The sequence below is a fragment of the Pinus tabuliformis genome, chromosome 6 (assembly GCF_031772625.1).
Source record: "Pinus tabuliformis cultivar Carrire ecotype Pingquan chromosome 6, CPIR1, whole genome shotgun sequence".
Taxonomy (NCBI): domain Eukaryota; kingdom Viridiplantae; phylum Streptophyta; class Pinopsida; order Pinales; family Pinaceae; genus Pinus; species Pinus tabuliformis.
Genome location: NC_142292.1, coordinates 423,085,564 through 423,109,190, shown reverse-complemented (window position 1 = coordinate 423,109,190; position 23,627 = coordinate 423,085,564). Strand labels below are relative to the sequence as shown.

Genomic DNA, 23,627 nt, shown 5'->3' with positions numbered 1-23,627 from the left:
AGGTGTGGGAGGAAAATGCATTGATGGAAATTCAAAAGCAAGATAAGCATGTAGATCACATATTCAAGGCACTTGAGTAGGTGCAAATAAGTAAGTATTTAAAATTGGACCTTTGTTTGGAATCTATGGTTTCTCTAGTAGCTTATATTGTCAATTTTCATAATTTTCCATCTAGGGATTCTCTAATTCCTCATTTCTTTTGTTTCTCTCAAGTTTTGGCTTAAAGGAAGAAAGTACAAAGACTCAATGCAATCTTGATTTGAAATTGGAAGTCATGAAAATCAATCTACTCCTTAAGGATGCATGTTATTGGGAGGACAATAAGTAAAACCAAGTGCTAGAAAATGCCTTGCATGAATTAACATTTCAAGATCTTTCCTTGTTCAAAATATTTTTTCATGTTTTTTTATTAATAGGAAAGTGTGTTAGGCAATTTACCTATCGACCTAGTTAGTTTAATGCTAGGTAGATCACTATAAGTTTTTTTAAGAACAAAGACTTATGGGATGCAACCATATTTTTGTCAATTTAGATTACAAGGCTATCCACGAGGTGAGATTAGTTGGTTTGTGTGGGGTTAGTCCCCATTAAGTCTTAGGTTCAAAATTTCATGAAGTGAGGTTGAGGGTGGGAGCCAATTTTAGGGTTTACACTGTCTTAAGGGGTGTGTAGGCTCGACGAAGTCTTACACAATCCTAATGACAAATCTCGCTATTAGGCAAATTGTTCTTTCATCTAACATATATTAGTAAATATGTTCAATATACCTAATTGTGCTTAGGAGATGGTTCAACCAAAGTGTTTGTAAGACAATAATATATATACAAAGAAAGTCCGAGGTGTTGTTGTGATGCAAACCAATATTTCTCCCAAATTGACCTCCATTTAGGCTACTACTACATACCCATCAGATTACAAGACCAAGAGAAAATAAAGTTCAAGAAACATGCCACTTAGTTTCGAGTAATGCCATTCAAGAGTTGTAATGCTCTAACAATATTCCAAGCTCTCATGAATAAAGTGTTTTGGTTATATCCTCGCAAGTTTTCCCTGTTTCCTTTGAAAATATAATGATTAATAGTCGCATCTTGATATTGTACTTGATACATGCACTAAACATTTGTTGCTCCCAAAGATGGCCTTCTATGCTGATCACTTCTTGGAGTTGAGAGACGAGCTCATTGTTCGACCCCAGTTTACACTTCACCACTAGATGCATGCTCTTCGCATTCCTCTAGACCAGTTTAGAGTAGGTTCTCACAGACTTCGGGTAGAGACAGACCACCAGGTGGATAAACCAGACAAACTCTACCAGGTATGTCATTTACAGGAAGTGGAGACCGAGGTGCACTTCATTCTTAGATGCCATGTCTACTAGGAGATCAGAGGAAGATTTCATTGCTTGTTCAGAGATTCTCGGACCCTCGCTCACTTTTTTAGGTATCCCGATCAGAGATGTTTGACCCTATATATGCAGGAGGCTCTCAGGTTCCGAGTGCACATTCTTCAGCCTCCCATCAGACCAGACCCCACACAAAGAATCATGACATTTTTCAGGGTACTACCTTCAGACAGGGGCACCAAGAGATCGGTTGATACCAGTATGTATCTAGACTCTAGATCAGTGAGGATCCGTGGGACCTCACCTTGCCACACGGGATCTCAGCATTAGATCCGTCTCAGATCCGTTCCTGGGAGACAAACTAGGTCCTCCAGCATTCAACAACATGCGAACCCCCAGGAAACGATTTAGTAGACAATCTGCACTTGCCATCGGCTCTTCATCGGGTCAATAGACTTTGTTCAATTTCTTCAATGTTATTCATTCAACCTTAGATGTTAGGAGAGATAGGTCTGATCCTCATACCTATTAACTCCTGGATCTTCTCCGCTAAGGCTAGACGTTGATTTATTTCATGCATTGTATCTTTTATAGGAGACTGTTTGGTTCTCCCACTTTGTATAAACATCATTATAGTCAACAATCTCTTTGACCTACTTTATAGTCATCAATTATATATAAATATAGTTAAATTCACTAAAACTAACTATTTTGAATATATTTTTTATAAAATATCTAAAGCTTACCGATAACAATATAGAAACTAATACCCCTTCCTAACAACATCCCGTTATTACCACTTCATAACAACATCCCCTTATTGAACAAATAATTTTTCCATTAACATATAAACCATCTCTCCTAAACTTGATATAATAATGAAAAACAAAAAAACATTCCTCAACGCAATAATAAAAAATAAAAAATTACATGACTGTCCAATCCCACTATGACTTCCTTTTTCTGATACAAAGATGGCCGATTATTATGAAAAAATTAGAATTAAAGATTTACACTGCTTCAAAGCGTCACGATGACCACACCTAGCTGAGGTTTTAAAAAAACTCTATTTCACGTGAAACACGGAAGCACCAAAACGCTTTAACCGGGTACAGTACTTCCCATATACAAGAGTAAATCAGGGCCGCATATTGAGGTCGGTTACTGTCCCAGATGGTAAAATTTCTCTTACACGTGGCATAAAATGCCGTCCCTCCTCTCCTTTAAATGGAGTGCACTGCATCATCTCTAACTCTCCTGTATCTTGGCCATTTTTCTTATTGTTTTGCCGTTGGTATAATCTAGCTAAGGATTGACAGCTTTTTAAAGGCGCTGTCTCCACCATTTTTGAGGATCAATTCCATGCATTTTTCTGATACAATACCAATGTATTCATACAAATTCATCAATTCAAGAAGAAAGTGGTGAAAACCCTCTGAGTCAGGTTATTGAAGGCCCTATAGTGGAATTGCTAATCCCCAAAATCTCATCCCACTGCTGGTTTGCCCATTTAACCCATTTAAGGAATTAAAAGACAGTGGAAACCCTACAGGGTTCCGCGAATTTTTTTAACTGGGTGCCCATTTAGATCGCGGGTTCGAGTGGGCTCTGTAGGCGGTGGGATTGAGGGCTTTTTAAAGCGGCATGAGGTTGGAGTGTGAAACAGTCATGGTGACGCCTAGGGTCTCGCCTGTGGTGGGGGATTGGGGTGTGGGAGGAGGCATTAAGAAGGAAGCTGTGCAGGAAGCCCTGGTGGCGTCATGCAGAAGAGAGGAGGATTGGGCGGCCGACAGGGATCCATGTGACCAGAGGATAATGCAAGCTTTCCTGTTTCCACGACAAATAATTTGGCTGGCTCTCCTCAGCAGAAATTGACAGTGGGGTATGCTCTTACATCCAAGAAGATTAAGAGCTTCCTGCAACCAAAGCTTGAAGGGCTGGCCAGGTATTTTCTGGATCCCATTCGATACTTTATATTTTTTCTTTTTATATATCTATGGAAAATGGTGTTTTGTTAATGACAAAAATAGAGACAATGGATTGGAACTTCTTTTTAAAAATTATTCTTATCTTTTTACCAAATGAAAGGTAGGTGGATTTTTGGCAGCCAACAAGAAAAATCAGGACTTGGCGTTAGTTTTTTGCCCCGCTGGAAATTTGTTCAGTTGATGACAAGAAGAGCATGGTGGCAATTTCATGCACTCTTTTCTGGGAGTGATTAGATATCCAGAAAATAGCCGATGAATGATTTTGCTTATGAATGTTTGCTTTTACCTGTCTGAGGAAATACCATTCTCTGCCCTTTCTTGTTCAGAAAGTTGGTTATGCGTGCATTGAAAAGGCAAATTATTTTAAGCACTTGAAACAGACCACGTATTTTATCTTTGAAGTTTTACTTCTTTTACATGGCTGTATATTCAGATGGAGCATGACAGGTGTTAAGGGACTCTTTTGTATGTCGTTGAGAGATTTGACCTTATGGAATGGGTGACGGGATTATTGAATGGTCCATCAGAAGTGTTAAGGGACGCTTTTGTATGTCGTTGAGAGATTTGACCATATGGAACGGGTGACGGATTATTGAACGGTCCCTCAGAACAATTGAACAATTAGTTTGTTGGAACTGTTGCAGATTCTAACAATTTTTCCGAATCTCGTTTTTAATAATCATTTTGGAAATACATTGATCTTGAGTCTGTTATGCTTCTATACAGACATAGGCTGAACATCTTGGAGTATATGTTGTTTATCCCCAGTTTTCCTTGATCTCCGTTATTGGCTTGATTTGAAATATCTATGGTGTTTTTGGAACATTCTAATTTCAACTCGTGTAATTGTTCATATGCGTGCAATTCTTTGCTCCCTGTTTCTTTTCTGTAACTGGTGTTTTTTTTTGTATTGATTGAAGGGACAATTGCAGTTAACAAGAAAATTGCAGGGGGTGGAGTTTTAAGGGTTTCAGTTATTTTTCAACAGAAAAATGGGTGGGTGGGTATTTTTATACAGGAATATACATGTTTCTGTCCTCAATTAACTTAGATAAGGCTCGAAACGATTACAACAAAGCTCTCATCATGTCACTCGTCGGAATTAATTGACCCTCGTATGGTAGGAATTGACCCTAGTTGGCGAAATATAACAAATGTGTGGGTGGGTATTTTTATACAGGAATATACATGTTTCTGTCCTCAATTAACTTAGATAAGGCTCGAAACGATTACAACAAAGCTCTCATCATGTCACTCGTCGGAATTAATTGACCCTCGTATGGTAGGAATTGACCCTAGTTGGCGAAATATAACAAATGTGTGGGTGGGTATTTTTATACAGGAATATACATGTTTCTGTCCTCAATTAACTTAGATAAGGCTCGAAACGATTACAACAAAGCTCTCATCATGTCACTCGTCGGAATTAATTGACCCTCGTATGGTAGGAATTGACCCTAGTTGGCGAAATATAACAATTGATCCCCCCACAAACCCAAGTTAAATCCAATTGGCGAAAAAATAGTTTGTCCTTATTTACATTCAACGAATATTGATTTATATTTTGTAAAAAACAGTTCTGCTGGGCTGAAAAATAACAGCAAAACTCGAAAACATAGCATTGGTTTAGCTGTATCTGTGTTTTGAATGTATACCATCGGGGTAGCTAAGTTCTGATTCTTCTTGTTGGAATTGAGTGTTGTGGCTTTTTGAATTTATGCATGCTTTTTTTACTTCATATGGTTTGATCAATGTTCATCTTAGTTTATATATTGTTACTTTGGCTGCTGTTAATTTGGAGTGTATTGATTACTTGTGCTGTTTTTCTCATTTTTTTTTCTGAATCCCAGACATGTTAAAAATTTCTTAATTCCTTGTTTACAATGCATTTTGCTCTGATGGATTTAATCTTGGAACAGATGAATCAAAGTTATCCTTTTTATTAAAGTCCAAAGTTATCCTTTTTATTAAAGTCCAGCTTTGAGATGATATTGCAAACATAATATTTTACGAAGTTAGGATCTACCATGTGATTGGAAAGGAGACGTAACTTCTCTGGTGAATTACAGTCATTTGCTTACGGGGACTTGTGGGGTACGAAGCCATTTTGGAGCTTCAGTCAGCCACATTGAGATTCCACAGAATTCTTGCAAATGGTGTGGAAGTTTGAGAGGACATTTTTCCTATTCTTTAGTGGGAACTACCTTCAAGTTGCTTATGTCCCAGTGGTGCAACAAAACATTTTATTTTCTGTGTCCAAACCTCCATCAATGAATTTCAAAATGGAGTTGAAAGTTAATAAAACCTGCCCAATGCTTGGCTCCTTCCTGCTGATGCTTAGTGTTTGTGTTCATATTTATGCCAACATCCATGTTTGGGTATCTCGGTTTCATGGGCTATCTCTGTTTTTGGTGGAAGCTGTTAGAACTGGTGGGTGTTCTGGTAATTAGCCAGCTAGCTTTTGACTGTTCCCCACATTTTTTAATAGAAGTAATCTATGTTTTTTTGGATGATATTAATAGTCAAGACTCAAAGGAAGCTATTTATTCAAAAGTGTTAATGAAGCTAGTGCAATGGTAGAGTGAACGCTGATAAAATATTTTTATTTAATTTAAGCTTTCACTAAGTGACATATATATATATATATATACCCAGCAGTTCTAGGATTTGTTTTTTGACACTTCTGATATTTGGTTTAACAGTTTTCAGTCATCCTTGGCGATTTGCTAATTATTTAGCATTACCTTCTCTGCAAAATTTTCTTGATTTCTAGGGACTTCCTGTGAATGCGTATTGATGTTGTTATATCCTCTGTTACAGGAAAAAGGGCATTACATTTGTTGCAATAGACAGGAACAGGCCTCTAGATGAGCAGGGGCCTTTTGATATTGTTTTGCATAAGGTGAGTTGGATTCGTCCATTTAATTTTGTTTTTCTGTTTTCCTTTCTGCTAGTTGGTCTTTTTAAGTTTTTCCTTCTTATCTTTCAACCATACATATGAGCTTGTGGGAGTTTTCTGTGTGGTTCTGATATCGCTTGTAGGGAAGGGAATTAGAAGAAAGAGAGTTGGTCAGCTAAAGTTGCACTAAGTTTTGTGGGAACACTTTTATTTACATGGAGGTTAAAACTTGCATGTTGATTTACTTTATTTCTTTGAATACTTCTTGTCAAGCTAATGCCGTGGTTACTTATCTTGATATATTTTGTTATGCAGCTGTCAGGGAGGGACTGGCGACAAAATCTGGAGGTTAGTATGAGTTGAGGAGAAAGTGCCACATCTCCTGCAGCACGTAATGCCAATATGATTTGTTCTTATTCTTGTGTTACACAGTTTAGTTCTTTCCACCTTTTTGTATGCTGCTCTTCTACTTCCATTTTCATTATCTATGCTAAAAAATGGCTGTCCATTACAAGGAACATCAAACCATTGGAGGTCTAAAATTATCTTTTATTATTTTCCAGTCAACATGAATTCACTGTGAGGCTTAGCATTGCCGTCAAGGTTTTTATCAAACTGAAAGAATCTTATACGTGTCTGGAAGAGTTCATGACAAGTCAACTGGTGATATGTCTGTTTTAAAATTTGAAAGCAAACATGCAATGACAAGTAGATTTCTTAAAGCTTGTTTACTTGCTTATTGTCTATAATTGTTTCTGATGGCTCTTTAACTTTTCGGATTGGACCACTGCACATCTACAATTATCTTTGTTTTTTAATGAAAATTGCGTGGCTCCAGTAGGGTGAACATTTTATTATGTGGAACTTGCTGCTTCATGGTTCTTCTGATATAGATGTGGAAATGCTCTGCAAGATAATTTTTGCTTGTTATATTTTAAGTCTATTAAGTGACCTTGATCATGTTATTGTAAAGCGTAGTGTTCAGGCATGGTTTTGTATTACCCCCTCTATAACATATTGTTGTTTCCTTGATTACTCTGACTATATACGCCAGTGTGCTTTTGTAATCTTTAGTTATAATGCAACCTGCATATTGTCTGAGTTTAACCTATTGAAGGAGATAATGCACACAAGACTTGAAATGTAAGTTTCTGGTTGCTTTTGCAGGAATATAGGACTTCCCACCCGGAAGTTATTGTCCTTGATCCCCCAGATGCCATACAACATTTATATAATCGCCAGTCAATGCTTCAAGATGTTGCTGATTTAGACCTGTGTCATTGTGAAGGTAACTATTTTTGCTGTTTTTTATAGTTCTTTATGTATTTAGTGTTTTAAGTACTAATGAGCTTCCCAACTGTTTCATCTGTGAATTTGGTACTCTGTTTGCCCATTCCTTGTTTCAATTTGGTTAAATAATCTGCTGGGAATTCTTGGCTTGATATATCAGGTACAGTTGGTGTTCCAAAGCAACTGGTTATAACTGGGGACCCTGCTTCCATTCCCAATGCTGTTGCTAAAGCGGGGCTAAAGCTGCCACTGGGTAAGTTGTTTGGTTATATGGTACAGTAATTGATGTTTACACTAGTATTTTTCTGAACACTGAGGCTGAGGTAAAATATATGATTTAGTGACAGATACACATGCTCATGTTGCTATATTCTTTGTAGTTGCCAAGCCATTGGTAGTGGATGGCACAGCGAAGTCACATGCATTGTCACTAGCATATGATCAGTTGAGCCTGTCAGAGCTTGACCCTCCTCTGGTGCTCCAAGAGTTTGTAAATCATGGTATGGAAGTAACATCCTCATCTTTTTGTTGTTCAATCTTCAGTTGCATAATGCTTTCAGCAATACTCTTCAAACTTATTTGGCCAGTAGTTAATCAATCAAGCACTCTACCTTGGTTGCAGGTGGAGTGCTTTTCAAGGTTTACATTGTTGGGGACACTGTTAAAGTAGTGCGAAGGTTCTCTTTACCTGATGTGGATGAAAGTGCATCTTTGGGCTATGGAGTGATTCCCTTTCCTAGGGTGTCAAGCGCTGCAGCTTCAGCTGATGATGCAGATTTAGATCCACATGTTGGGGGTTAGGTTTTCTTTTGAGCCTACGTGACAGATTGCACGGATGCTTATTACGTTTGACTCTTAATTTAATTTCTAATGATTGTCCTGCATTTTATGAATGATGTATTTTAATGCTTGCAGAGTTGCCTCCAACTTTGTTGCTTGATAAACTTGCAACCGAACTTCGTCGAAGACTGGTAAGTAGTGTGCATCTTTGCAACAATGGGTTAAATTGATTTGAAACCTGGTCTTTCTTTTGATGCCCTTTGCTTTGTCATCTGGAAACATGGTATATATTAGTTTAAGGCTAGTTGAAAAATTTGGGGTTTGGGATTGAACTTTATCTTATTCTTTATTTAGTCTTGGAGATGGCCGGAGGTAATCGCTTCGGATAGTACAGACAGGTGGATATGTTTTTCTGACTTGGCTGTTATTGTAATATAATCCAGGGACTCCGACTTTTTAATTTAGACATCATTCGTGAACATGGAACAAGAGATCACTACTATGTTATTGATATCAACTATTTTCCTGGTACGCGTTTCACATTTTTTTATGCCATTGGTTGTTTCTTACCCTAAATACTTTTTCATCCTTTATTGTTGACCCGAGTTACTGCTGGAGATCCTTTTTTCTTTGGATCTCTTTGGATCCTTCTCCACTGGCAGTCACTAATAAATTGTCATTTTGTGTACAGGCTATGGAAAAATGCCCGGATATGAGCACATTTTCACGGACTTTCTTTTAAGCCTAGTACAAGGAAAGCATCGAAAGATCACAGGAGCTGGTATCTGCAGCGTGGATAGTAATGACTGTTAATGATACTGCCTTAGAATAGAAATTCATACCATCTTACCTCGTGTTTTCAGTTTTAAATATCAGCCACGTGTAACATCTGAATGTGTCAAATTTAGGCGTTTGACAGATACTTCCAGCTCAATCAGAGAGATCATGGAGATGCCAACATTGACCCAATTTCCGGATGAGATTATTTTTACCAAATGTCCTCATTGCACAGACATTGTTTTTCAGGTATTTTGTTTGGCCAAAGGGCACGTTCCTGTTGTATATTTCTGTGCAATGCTGTTTTCTCCCACAGGTCAATTCTGTCTCTGCTTAAATCGGAATTTAGGTTTGGAGGCAGGTGGCCCAGTGGTCATACAGGGTGCAAAGAAAAATGGAAGTTTCAGCTACTATCCAGGTTATTTGTTAGCATGAAATTGTTACTTCCGAAGTTTATTTTTCAGCAGGACAATCCAATCTTGTCCTGCTGTTGTACATGAACTACAATTGTTTAAGTGGTCACAATTCTCATTTCATGGTATTTAATGATTCAACAGCTTAATGGTACATCATTTCTTGTTGTGCAGTTTTAGTTGTTGTGCATGGCTTAATTGATTCTTTGTTGGATTCTGATGTTTTGATATAATTGATTGTTTATTATTATCCATCTAGAATACTCGTTTTAGTTAAAATTGTGAAACATAGGAAAAACCTCTGAATTATATTTTCTTTTGCAGCCTTTGCAGTGGGCTCTTACCCCGCTCCGGAGTCCATCCAGGCAAAACGATGGCTTCTTTTATGCTGTTCTTGTTCATGGGCCTCTGTAGATAACATGCGGGCAAAGACGGATTTATTGTATATAATTTTGCATAACGACTCCTTAGTCATTGATTCATATGTTTCTGTTGTCAATTGCGTTGGAATAATTTCTAATCTCTGATCTGATCTTTGATGTTGGAATTTTATTACATGAAAAATGTTAATCTAATTATTAAAGGAATATGGAGGTTAATTATGTATGTGGATTCAAGTACGTGGATTTTGTGCAAGACCAAGTAGATACTCACCTTAACGTTTTCCTTCAAATAATTCCTTGGGGAATCATTCCCATTTCTCACTCGGAGTTAATAAAGGGAGTGAAACTGATGGGAACAAATCGTACATTTTTTTAACAAAGGATGGGTGTACATTTTTTTTAACAAAGGATGGGTGTACATTTTTTTTAACAAAGGATGGGTGTAAATGAACCTGTATTGGGAATTACTACCGCCAGAGATAAGGAGGTGTTTGTCAATGATTGTGGAGACAGAGATAAGGTGTGTGCTTGTCAATAGTTGTGTCACCAGAGATAAAGAGGTGTTTGTGTTTGTATGATTGTGTCGCCAGAGGTGTTTGTCAATGGAGGTGTTTGTCAATGATTGTGTCGACATAGATAATGAGAGACGGTTAGTCCATGTCGCAAAACGCACTGGGAGTGTTGGTTTATTTAATGTCCAAAAATCTCCCTCCAACATGAGCTGGGTGTATATCAAACTCATGACATACATTATGACATACCACTGATACCACTTATTGGGAATCACAATTGTCATTAAGCCAAAACCTCCCAAGGTTAGTCCATAATTTCATCTCTAGAGATGAGGATTCCCTCCAACATGAGCTGGGAGCTGGGTGTATATCGAACTCATGATATACACTCTGATACCACTTATTGGGAATCACAATTGTCATTAAGCCAAAACCTCCCAAGGTTAGTCCATAATTTCATCTCGAGTTAGCTAATCCATGTCGCTAAACACACAGGAATATAGTTTATCCAATGTCCAATACCTTGTTGGGTCCTCCCAAAACCGTATTGTGTCCTTACCCAAATAAGAGTTGTACAAGACAAGTGGGGTCATATTCTTTCATTTATCGTTTCATTTGCGTTTACCGATTCATTTGTATTTACAATTAACTGTCCTGATGCATTATACTTGTCACCGCTCAGTTCATTAAATAATTTTTATAAAGGGTTTAGTAACTGTGGTGTCGGGCATAAATTCCTCTCAGTTATGGTGTAAGCTTTGGCCGGAATTGCTTGGAACAGAGTTTAGTGGGAGTGGTTAGCAGGGTAATTTTGCCAATGGTAGATCTAAATTGCTTTATAATTTGTTAACTGAACTTCGAAATCATCTCAGATGAGAAATGCTGGTCTTGAATTGAATTTATGAAATTATTACAAATTGCTTCTATTATATTTAGAATAGAAGATAGATTTTTGTTTGGACGAAGTAGACTGTCATTTTTAGAGCTTTTTAGTTTTAGATATTACAAATCACAAACTTATATTTCTGCTCAGGTCAGCATAAGATTTACATTCATGAGGTTTGACCTGTCATTTGAAATGTTTATTTCCATTACGATTTTCATAGCTAATTCTAATTTTATATTTTGGAAAAGGCTAGCTACTTCTAAAATGTAAACGTGACATGATAATCTTTGGATCTTTGATTAAGAGGATGTTCTAAAGTTGGAACTTCTCATAAGTAGGAACTTCGCATAGGTAAATGACAACGTAGGAAACAGGGTGATTAAATCATCTTGTTGGTGTTTTTTTGGTTTTCTTCTTTTCTTTCCATAATTTATAATCAAACTTCTGTTCGAATTCAGTTCGTTATTTTGGTGTTTTTCCCATAATCAATAATCAAACTTCGGTTCGAATTCATTTCGTTATCACACTGCAATTTCAGTAATTTGTATTTTATATTAAATTCTGGAGCTCTGAATCTATGCTAAGATACTTAATTGTAATTTGGGCCATCTTTCATTTGTCAGATTCCAACAGATATGGAGTGATTTGAATACTTTGCATCAAGTACTAAAAATGACGAGTGTTTACACTTAATTGATTACTGTTTACACTATTTTTATGATTCGTGGATTCATAATTCGCTGCCGTAGTCTGCTTTAATGATTACTGTTTACACTACTAATAATTAGTGGATTATGAATCCATACGCAGTGGATTGCCGACCGTAATTGCATAAGTAGCATGAATTGTTGTTCTTTTTGAAATAATTGTTTTTTAACATAAAATAGTAGTATTTAAAGTTAAAAAGAACTGAAATAAAATAATATTTAAAATTTATGATAGTTTTTCGAACGAAGATATGCATTGTGTACTAGCGGGGAGTGATTCGTATCTTTTCAACTTTAATATTCAGTTTTAGACTGAATTTTAATAATTTTGAAATAAAGTGATTCAGCGGGGAGTGATTCGTATCTTTTCAACTTTAATATTCAGTTTTAGAGTGAATTTTAATAATTTTGAAATAAAATAATAATAATAATATATATATTCCTTTTTCATTTTTTTAAATATAATAATAATAATATATTCCACTTTTATTTAATATAATAATAATAATATGTTTTACATTTTAATAATTTTGAAATAACAATAATAATGTATTCTCTTTTTTTCAACAATAATAATGTATTCTCTTTTTTTCATTTTTTTTAATAGGATAATAATAATAATTTCAAAATAACAATAATAATAATGTATTCTCTTTTTTTCATTTTTTTTAATATGATAATAATAATAATTTCAAAATAACAATAATAATGTATTTTTTTTTTCATTTTTTTTTGAATAAGATAATAATAATAACCTATTCCACTTTAAAGAAAGTAGAAGTGGCTTTGTTGGTCAGGCCAGACCCTCTTTAGAGTTACTGATCTCTTTAGAGTTACTGATCCTCCATCCTTTTCCTTTTTGAGGTGATCAGTAATTAATGAAAAAAATTAATATGAATAGTCTCTTTAGAGTTACTGATCTCTTTAGAGTTACTGATCCTCCATCCTTTTCCTTTTTGAGGTGATCAGTAATTAATAAAAAAAATTAATATGATTTAACTATTCTTTGAGGTGATCGGTAATTAATGAACCAAAAAAAGTTAACTTAGCTAATATGAAAGTAAAGAAAGTAGAAGTGGGTTTGTTGGCCAGGCAGGCCCTCTTTAGAGTTAATGATCCACTCTCTTTAGAGCTAATGATCCATCCTTTGATCCACCCTCTTTAGAGTTAATGATCCACTCTCTTTAGAGCTAATGATCCATCCTTTGATCCACCTACTGGATCCATCCTTTTTCCCTTTGAGGTGATTGGTAATTAATGTTGATCCACCTCCTTTAGAGTTAATGATCCATCCTTTTCCTTCTTGAGGTGATTGGTAATTAATGAACAAAAAGAAACTAATATGAAAACCTATTCAATGATTAATTACTAAACAAATAAAAACTTATATTCACTTTTTTTGAGGTCGTTAATTAATGAACAAATGGAAGTTAACTAATATGAAAACCCTAGGGGTCTCGGATGCGGGTGACATTTAGCGCTGATATACGCAGTACATCTGGGCCGGCAATTGGCGTGGCCACATGGCCACCCACGTTGCAACCAAGACGTCCACCGCCACAATTAATGGCGCTTTAATGCTTGCTGCAAGTGAAATAAATTTATTGCAGGGTGAAGGCCGAGGAAAAAAATTATTGTAGGGTGAACGCCGAGGTCACCTTACTTTGAGCCATAAGATGGAGAATTTAGAGGGCCTTCCCCCCATTCTGCCGCCTCTAGCCTGTAACTGCATCTTTGCTGCCGCAGAGCCGAGCTCTAGAACGACTACGGGGAGAAGGTGCTAGATCCTCTGTTGCATTGAAATGGTTGAAGGCGCCCATTTCTCGCACAACCTGTTTTGCTGTCTCAGAGTTGCTGCTATGGCCTTGAATTCTGCTTTTGGTAATCAAATTCCCCACTGTCTTGCCTCCACAAACCATTCCATCCCTCCTCTTGCCTCCACGAACCACTCCATCCCTCGTCCTATTCCTACAAGCACCCGTCAGATCAATACTTACTAGGCAAATATGCCTTGTTTGCAGCGTAGAATGAGATGCAGAAGGGATAGTAGCAGAGGCAGAGCGACTCGCCGTTCCTCTCTGTCTCCAATCCTACGGATTCCTCTTCGCCCTCGTTTGCCGTTCACTAAACAGGCAGGTACCCCACTACCTGACGGAGACATGCCCAGAGGGCCGGCTACAGGCGTGATGAGGAAGCCCACCAACCCACTGATGACTTTGTCCCGCGGCTACAGGGGTGATGAGAAAGCCCACCAACCCACTGATGACTTTGTCCTGCGGCTACAGGCGTGATGAGGAAGCCCATCAACCCACTGATGACTTTGTCCCGGAGATGAATCCATGCCATTCCACTCAGTTCCCAATTTCGGTGCACCTTGGAGCGCCCATGTATTATCGCCACCGTTTCTGTTGCCTTTTGAGAGGAGCTGCAGAGCACTGTAACCCCGGTCGCACCAATTAGGACAGGACCGGCACTAGCCCGGGGACTCACCGACTTCATGGTGAAGCTCTGAACCAGAGAAAAGTAGTGCAGATACACATCACTCCTGGCGGCAACGCGAAGATGGAAGCCATGGCTAGCAATCCAGGCGATAATGCGAAGATGGATGCCATGGCTAGCAATCCAGGCGGCAATGTGAAGATGGAAGCCATGACGAGTGGACATCAGCAAGACGAAGAAGACATGGATGCTTAGAGGTGTCTCATTGTGGAGGAACCGCTGCAACCTGTTGACACCTAGCAGGCCTCTGTCTTTTCCTAGGTTTTTTCTCACCCGGTCACCATCTTAATGGTACTTTTTGAAGTTTTTAGTTGTAATCGCTGTCAATGGGGTCAATTTTGTATGTTTTATTCAAAAAAAAAAACTCTTCTACAAGGTTTTTGGGCAGCTCTTACAGTTATTTTTGGACTGGTTTCCCCTTGAGGGCAGTCTTTTTTACTGTTTGTTAAAACATGGTAAATTCTGAGGCAAGGCTTGCAGAGGCTGTTGCCTCCATGTATTATTGTTTTTTGTTCCATTAATAGATTTAGTCTTATTTAGAAAAACTTTTTATGAAAACCAAAGATGATTAATTATTGAACAAATAAAAACCTATCGACCTTTTTGAGGCGATTAATTAATTAATGAACAAATAAAAATTAACTAATATGAAAAGCTAGGTGTGAAAGAACTCAGAAACTTGATGAAAGCATTGTTCTGATGACTAGTAATTAATGAATAGAGAGAATTTGACTGATATTAATGAACAAATAGAAGTTAACTAATATGAAAACCAAGGTACGAAAGAACTCAAAGAAACTTGATGAAAGCATGGTTCTGGTGACTGGTAATTAATGAATAGTGAGAAATTCAGTGAAATGAGAAGGTAGGTGTAAACGAAGTCGAAGAGACGAGACCTGATCAAAGAGTTAAAGAAGCATGATGGCTGATTGTCTATATACATAATTTCATTATGCCATAAGGTCCATTTCATTGCTTTGGGTTTGTAGTACCGGCGTGGCTTATGGTTGATGGAGATATTTTTGCATGGCAAGAATAATCATGCACTGAAAGCCGAGGGTATTATCCAATGCTTTGCCGGAATTAGAAAAAGAGAGAAATGATGGCGAAATAGCATGTCATTTCAATTACCAAATTTGAGCCATTTTTAATGAATTGATTAAAATAAAATGGAAAAGTAATAAATATTTGAAAACTCCTTGCTCCCCACTTTCTTATCTTTCTCTTACCTTTTTAACTTTCTTATATTTCTCCTTACCTTTTTATTCATCAAGATAAAATGCAATAGTATTGAATATATTTAAAGAATTCTTGCTCCCCACTTTCTTATCTTTTTATTTAGGGATATTTTCATAAGTATATTTACATGATGGCTAAATAATGTTATTTTTTTGTATAATATAATATTAATTATTATAAAGTATCTATATAAAATTTTATTAATATAATTTTATATTTTTTAATAAATGTTTAGTTGGTGAAAATATGTATATAGGCGGTGTGATTTAAAAAAATATATAATTTTTGATTAAATTAATTAATATAATTAAATATTTATTATTTAGTTGGTGAAAATATGTATATGTATATGGTGTATAGTAATATGATAATTTTTAAAGAAACATATTTTTCAATTAAATTAATTAATTATAATTAAATATTATTTTATAGGTTTTTGTTAAATGATTTTCTTGAATTACAATTATATATATATATAATTTGAGATAAACTAAATTTATAGAACAAATTTATATTTGGCAGATGGTAATTTTTTTTTTATTATAAGGGTTCACATAAACATTTGATTAGCTCAAATAATTGGTGCCCAGAAAAAAAGATAAAAAAAACAAAAATATATATAAAATTTGAAAATAAATTATAATTTTATTCATAGAACAAAGTTATATTTGGCAGATGCTAAAAAGTATTTTATTATACTAGCCTAAACAATTGGTGCCCAGAAAAAAGTTATAAAAGAAACAAAAGAAACAACTAAAAAAATAATAATTTGGGGCCAAGTGTAAAAACACTAAACTACCATTTTCTACTTTTTCTTTTTCTATACTTCAGCCAAATTCCTAAAAGAAACAAAAAATGCGATAACTCCATATGGTGTCGGTTTTTTGAACCGTTCACGGTGCCGGAATCAAGAAGATGAGATCTATCTGATCATTCAAGTTTGAAACTCTTTCAAACACTTTGAATTTTGAGCTATCACTGAAGTCTTGGATCAATATCTAATCAACAGTCTTCTCTAAGTCTGACAGTGAACACCTAGACCACCTGAGAAGAGTATTTATCATGGGGCTAAGTGTAAAAACACTAAACTACCATTTTCTACTTTTCTTTTTCTCTACTTTTAGCCAAATTCCTTGATTGCCAGTGGAAGTTACAATTGTCATTTGATTTTCTTCCACTTTTAATGAGATTTCTTTGTGTGCGTTTGATCTGTCTAATCTCTCGGATGCATGGGATGTTTTTGCTACTTTTATTGTTTGTGGGCTTTGAATCATTGTTCCCTTCTACTCAACCCATTTGTCTACAAATATTCTTTGTGGTTTCTGAGCATCCATAGGGTTCTCCATTATTTCATCATTCTTCTTCTAAGAAAAGCTACTTTTGAAATTGCCAACTCTTCAACTTTTCGGGGTTGTTTCTTTTTTCTTTATTGTTTGTGAGCTTTGAATCATTGTTCCCTCCTACTCAACCCATTTGTCTACAAATATTCTTTGTGGTTTCTGAGCATCCATAGGTTTCTCCATTATTCTTCTTCTAAGAAAAGCTACTTTTGAAATTGCCAACTCTTCAACTTTTTGGGGTTGTTTCTTTTTTCTTTTTGGATCTTTCATTGCTAGTGGACACAAATTTTGTAAGTGTCCAATTTGAAGATAGATACAACATTGGAATGTCGTATTTAGAGGCTAGGTCCACTAAAAAGTGTTATGAATCATGTGATTATGGAAACTTTTACTAAGGTCTACCTCTACATAGATCACGACAAAGGTAAAATTTCCCTTTGTAGGTCTATCTAAATCTGTCTTTAAATTTTTTTTTTTAATTATTTTTAGCGATTAAGTTAATTTTTATAATTATATGATATAATATAATTATTGTTAAAATTTATAATTTTTGTTTTGTTTTGTTTTTTATTTTATTTGTTTTGTTTTGTTTTTTATTTTATTTTTTTGGGACAATAATGAGAATATATAAATTAAATTCAAATTCTATGCTTGGATCTCAACATGAGTTACATTATGAATTTCTTCCATCTTCAATTTCATTTATGAACTTTCGAGATAAAATTATCTTCCAAAGAAGAATACAATTGATACTAAGAATATTTGGGTGTTTGAAGACGAATAACTTCCAATAGAGCCCTAAAATAAAATAAAATTTGTAGTACATATAGCCTACTTGGAAATATAATCATTGATTACAACATTTTTCTCGGGATCCATGTTGACTAACATGCTTTCCCCTAATTTTTTTAATCTTTAAGCATAATTTTCATGCTTAATCTACTAAGGGATGGATAGTGGTCTTAATTGACCATTAACCGTCAACTTTTCAAGCTTCAAATTGCAACCTTGGTTGGCACATTGATTTGTGTCTTGGTTATTATCCTTTAGAATGTGATTGAAAGTCATTTTTGGGATACCTTTTGATACCTTAACACGATTTAGGAGATCATTTCAAACTTTGTCTCTAGATGAAGATCATTTGACCAAATATCGAATTATTAAAAGGAAGTCACCTAATAGAATCAGATAAGAGACTTGAAATTCTTTGGCAAGAAAAATGCCTTGGAATAAACCATAGGTTTCTACCTTATTATTTGTCATCTTCCCCTAGCCTTATAAATAGTCTAAAACTTTGATTTCTCAAAATCCCTAAATTACTCCTTTGCTTATTTTTTGTGAAGTCAATTTTTTTCTAATTATGTTGGGTAAGAATAATGTTTATTTAGATTAAATTTGGTTGCTTGTTATCGGATTTTGGGATGTGTGAGAGAATATGAATTAAAAATATTATTGAATGTGAATTAAAATGTGAGAATTTTTAAAATTAAGGATAAAGATACGAGATTATATGGTTATTTTTTGTTATAAGATTGTAAGAGATTAGAATGTTTTATGGGTATATAATTCAAATGTGTAAGAAGTGAGTATATTATTGGACCATAGTTTGTGGTTTGGAGTTCTTAACGTGCTTATTGATTTTTTTAAAATGCTATTTTAAATTTGAGATTCATTTGTATGTGAAATACTTTATATTACTTACAATCTTGCTATTTCAATATAGGTTTTGTGTGCGCGCAAGTGGGTTAGACAACAAAGTAAATTGAAAGCAACATGCAAATTAGCAAATTAGCTTGTACAATGATACATTGTCTATATAAGTTAGATATGAATGAAAATAATTGAGAGGTAATGTTAAATGATAGTAGGTGAATGGGAATATGATCAATGACAAGCACAATTATGGTAAGTAGTTAAAATTGCTTAATCATTATTAAAGGGATATTAAGTTGAGGAAAATGAATATGATATTATGTGAGAAAACATGTGGCTTTTTGGTTGTAGTAGTAGCATAAAAAACATAGTTAAATATGACAACGTAATAGCTAGTGGTTTGGAGTTCTTAACATGCTTATTGATTTTTAAAAAATACTATTTTAAATTGGAGATTCATTTGTATGTGAAATACTTAATATTATTTACAATTTCACTATTTCAATATAGGTTTTGTGTGTGTGCAGGTGTGTTAGACAACAAAGTAAATTGAAAGCAACATGCAAATTAGCAAATTAACTTGTATAATGATACATTGTCTATGTAAGTTATATATGAATGAAAATAATTGAGAGGTAATGTTAAATGATAGTGGGTGAATGGGGAAGATGATCAATGACAAGCACAATTATGGTAAGTAGTTTAGATTGCTTAATCATTATTATAGGTATATCAAGTTGAGGAAAATGAATATGAGATTATGTGAGAAAACATGTGGTTTTTTGGTCGTAGTAGTAGCATAAAAGACAGTTAAATATGACAACGTAAAGATGGTCCCTTGTAAGTTGGGAAGCACACACATTTTGTTTGGTGTTGCCTATGGGTGTTAAGAATGTATAAATGGTGATTCTTTGTGGTCATCTTGAAAGAAACATAACCATTTCTTGTATTGTTATTTATGGAACTTGAGAGTGCATATAAATGAACAATGTTTTAGTAATATGGAACTTGGTAGTGCATAAAAGAAAAGAGTTGAATATGACAACATAAATATGGTCCCTTATGGTAAGTTGAGAAACATAGACCATCCCTTTTAGTGTTTCCTATGGGAGTTAAGAGTGTATAGATGGTGATCCCTTGTGGTAAAATTGAAAAACAAGCATTGTTTGGAATGTTATTGATGGAATTGGAGACTGCATACAAATGAACAATGTTTTAGAAATATGGAACACAAGAGTGTATAAAAGAAAATAGTTAATATGACAACATGAATATGACCACTTGTGGTCAAGTTGAGAAAAACATAAGCATTTCTTGTGGTGTTATTTATGGAACTTGAGAGTGCATACAAATGAAAATGTTTTAGAAATATCGAACCTAAGAGTGTAGAAAATAAAAGAGTTAAATATGACAACATAAAGATGGTCCTTTGTAGTGAGTGAAAAACATAGACATTTCTTTTGGTGTTGCCTATGGGAGTTCAAAGTGTAGAAATGATGGTCCTTTGTGGTTAAGTTGAATGAAATATAAGCATCTTTTGCAGTGTTATTTATGGAACTTGACAGTACATACACATGAACAAAGTTTTAGAAATATGGATACTAAGAGGGCATAAAAGAAAAGAGTTAAATATGACAACATAAATATGTTTCCTTGTGATAAGTTGAGAAACATGGACATTTCTCTTGGTATTTCCTATGGGAGTTACGAGTGTATCTTGTGTTGTTATTTATGGAACTTGAGAGTGCATGCACGTGAACAATGTTGTAGAAATCTGAAACTTGAGAGTTCGTAACAAGAGTTAAATATGACAACATAAAGATGGTCCCTTGTGGTAAGTTGTTACAACATAAATATGGTCTTTTGTAATTTTTCTCAAAACCAAAATAGGCTTTTCAACTTTGGTTTTTTTGTTGGAAAAAGATCACATTATATTAACATTGCAATATACATAAAATACAAACACAAATTCATGGGGGGTTGTGCCCATCACCCAACCATTAGGGGAATTTTGAGGTATAAATGGGCCTTCTAAGAAAAACGTACAACCAAAATAAACTTTATAAGAACCAATAGGATTCAAGATGATGATGTCAACCATGGGGGATGATTCACCACTTTTGGAGTAAAAAAGTAAAAATATTAAAAAATAAAAAAATAGAAAAATAATAAAACCATTTTTTCAACTCGTATTTTCAATTTATCTCCCTAAAGTTTTACGCAAATTTTGAGCGGGAGTACTCATTGGATGCAAAATTTAATTCTTCATCCAAGGAGTACCCATGTTGCATGCTTTTGATGGACTTTGTTACATGAAAAATGAGAAATACATGAAAAAACGTGATCGCAATAATGTTTTTCACGTATTTATCATTTTTTCATGTAGCAAGGTCCATCGAAAGTATGTAAAATGGGTACTCCTTTGATGAGGAATCAAATTCTTCATCCAACAAGTGTTATCGCTCAAATTTGAGTAAAACCATAGAAGGATAAGTTGAAAATACAAGTTGAAAAAATAGTTTTTTTTTTTTTTTTTTTTTGTTCCCTCTAAAATTTGATGATGTAATACAATCTTATTTTATTATTTTCACTATTATTTTATAATTTCCTTAGGAGGTCCATTTTATACCTCAAAATTCCCCTAATGGATGTTCTCTACCCCTAGAAGTGGAAACCAAATAAATTTTCCAAACTTTGCAGATCAAAACTGATGCATTGCCTTAGCAAAACATGATTCAATTTCAACATTACAAAATTTAATCTCAGTTCTGTGGTGGAACAGAGCCACCAGTAGATAGACATTTAAGAGTAGACATTGCATCAAAACAATTATTGTTGGGAAAACCTGTGGAAGCTTAGTTGGCGCTGTGAGGACTTGGGAGCATTTTCATATGTTGTTGTTGGGCATGTCCATCTCTAAGAGGGCTGGCCATGTCCACATCAACACAAGTTTCCTCGATAATGTAGCATCCGTGCTGGTTGAGACGAGGAGGAGAAAACTTTGGAGCCTGTTGAAGCCTCGAAATCGGGTCGACAACAAGGGTACCCGCCTGGTCCGGACCTTGGTTGGCAGCGCCTTATCCGTTTGGTATAGCGGGTCCGACTGGGGATAATGGGACCAGTTTCCCAATATATGGGTGTGTGTGTGTGTAGAATTGGATGTTGCTGATCTAACAGTTCCTATCTAAGCTATTCTAATTCAAACTTTAATTTAATTCTATGCTATTGTAATCTAATAAACATCACATCTAATCTATGTTAACCCGAGATGTAATTCTTCTATTATGCGATCTAAAGAGATTTTAAATAACAACTGGTAATAAAGATCATTCAACGATTATAAGAAAGTAAATCAATTAAGATGAACTATTTCGCATAAAAAGTTAGGCAAAACAGTTGTGAACAACATATCGCATAATAAGCTATTCATACATTAAACATAAATAAGCTACCACCGTACGAAAGTGCCAAATGATAACTCAAGCATTCATGCAATAACATATAAACAACTAAAAACTGTATATCATTTTAACATATACGCAGAAATGGTCAAGGGATAAAAGTACCATTTATGACTGGTCCTACTCATAAGCTTCAAGCAACAATGATTTATCTCTCCTTGCTCTAACATCTACTAAGAGTACAAAAGTGCAACATCAGTGGCAGATATCAAATGCAAACATCAACAAATCTTGATCCATTCATTCACCAAAACCTCCTCTGAGGGTGCAAAAGTGCATGTTCTGAGGACAAGTTTTTGATAAATTTCTGGACCCTTCTCTAAATGCTTGAGAAGGGTTTAAATACTAATAACTAAATAACTTAATTACACAGATTCAGGATACGGTTTAAATAACCGCCATTTTTCTAAGCAAAACTATTTCTAAAAATTAAATCTAATATCTAACTATTTCTGCATTTGCTCCTTAATGTTGCGAGCATTCAATATTTGCCTGGGTAGAGTGAGTTGACTGTCTTCCGCTTTTGGTTGAGCTAAGAAAACAGAAATGGCAAGAGCTGGCACCATCTTTTTAGCAAAATAGAAGATATACTTGAGAATAATTCTCTGGCTATGTGGATTTACTGTGTATGCTCAGTAATAATCCAAATTCCACTTGGTTAACCCTCAAATTGCCTCTGCCTTTGCCGCCTTGCGTTTTCTGGGCTTACGAGTGACTAAGCAGTTAGGGACTTTGATTTTTGAGCAATTTTCTCAGCGATGCGCGATTTGCGCATCGGAAACTGTCTCCGTTCTTTGATTTCGGGCTTTTCTGGTGCATTTTTCGCCTTTAGTGCCTTTTCCTTCACCGGGTATAAGCTTCAAAATTTTATGAACATACTGCTTTCGTGAGCTTCTGACCTTGAGCGTTAAATCGCCTGTTGATATCAGCATTGTTCAACTACTCATTCAACCATGGCTCTGACTGAAAGATCTGTAATGGATAGCTCAACAGCGCTCTGGAATTTTGCGGCTCTGTTGCATGCGGTATCCGTTCATGAGGGCATTTCTTCTCTGTTTCCGAGTATTGGAGCTTTACCCTTTTCCTTTAACGCTTCCTGCACATTGCTTCATGTTGTTTCTGTTTTTCATTCCTGCAGTTCACACATGAGGAGAGAGTAATGATAATAAAAATTGACAAGAAAGCTCTGAGCTCTACGGATGTACAAAAACATGCCACCTGACGTGAACTAACTCTTCGAAAAACACAAAGCTGTCTTTCATTAACACTTGGCTTATCATTCATTAATTTTCATTAAGGCGTGTATCCAATTTTTGGTTTATGGACAACTTTTCTTGAATGTTGAGCCAGGAAAAATTTGCGATGGACAATTTCTGCGATTCGCATCGCAGCATCGCATCATCGCAGTGTCGCGTTATCACATTTTCATTAAGATGTGTTATCGCAAGGTTGCCCGAT

General features: G+C 35.3%; 1 protein-coding gene across 5 annotated transcripts; it reads left to right on the top strand.

The window, feature by feature from the left end:
- Positions 1 to 3,202: 3,202 nt before the first annotated feature.
- On the top strand, positions 3,203 to 10,095 carry LOC149259110 (inositol-tetrakisphosphate 1-kinase 3-like). Of its 5 annotated transcripts, XR_016257260.1 has the most exons (11): positions 3,203 to 3,287; positions 6,151 to 6,232; positions 6,545 to 6,577; positions 7,397 to 7,517; positions 7,680 to 7,772; positions 7,900 to 8,019; positions 8,142 to 8,315; positions 8,435 to 8,490; positions 8,743 to 8,827; positions 8,991 to 9,494; positions 9,814 to 10,095. XR_016257260.1 is itself a non-coding variant. In XM_089417512.1 (10 exons), exons 4-10 carry the CDS (start codon positions 7,475 to 7,477, stop codon positions 9,110 to 9,112), a joined length of 693 nt encoding a protein of 230 aa, XP_089273638.1. In that variant the 5' UTR covers positions 3,203 to 3,287; positions 6,151 to 6,232; positions 6,545 to 6,577; positions 7,397 to 7,474; the 3' UTR covers positions 9,113 to 9,643. The 5 variants fall into 5 exon arrangements, 1 of the variants encoding a protein (XP_089273638.1); XM_089417512.1 differs by lacking the exon at positions 9,814 to 10,095 and having other exon boundaries at positions 8,991 to 9,643; XR_016257265.1 differs by lacking the exon at positions 3,203 to 3,287 and having other exon boundaries at positions 6,174 to 6,232; positions 6,545 to 6,620.
- The last annotated feature ends 13,532 nt before the right edge of the window (positions 10,096 to 23,627 follow it).

What these genes read in the sequence shown, in the direction of transcription:
- LOC149259110 (XM_089417512.1), top strand. Translation starts at nt 7,475, where the DNA reads ATGCTTCAAGATGTTGCTGATTTAGACCTGTGTCATTGTGAAG. An exon ending in GGGGCTAAAGCTGCCACTGG is followed by an intron (nt 7,773 to 7,899) that starts GTAAGTTGTTTG and finishes TATTCTTTGTAG; the next exon opens with TTGCCAAGCCATTGGTAGTG. An exon ending in CCGAACTTCGTCGAAGACTG is followed by an intron (nt 8,491 to 8,742) that starts GTAAGTAGTGTG and finishes AATATAATCCAG; the next exon opens with GGACTCCGACTTTTTAATTT.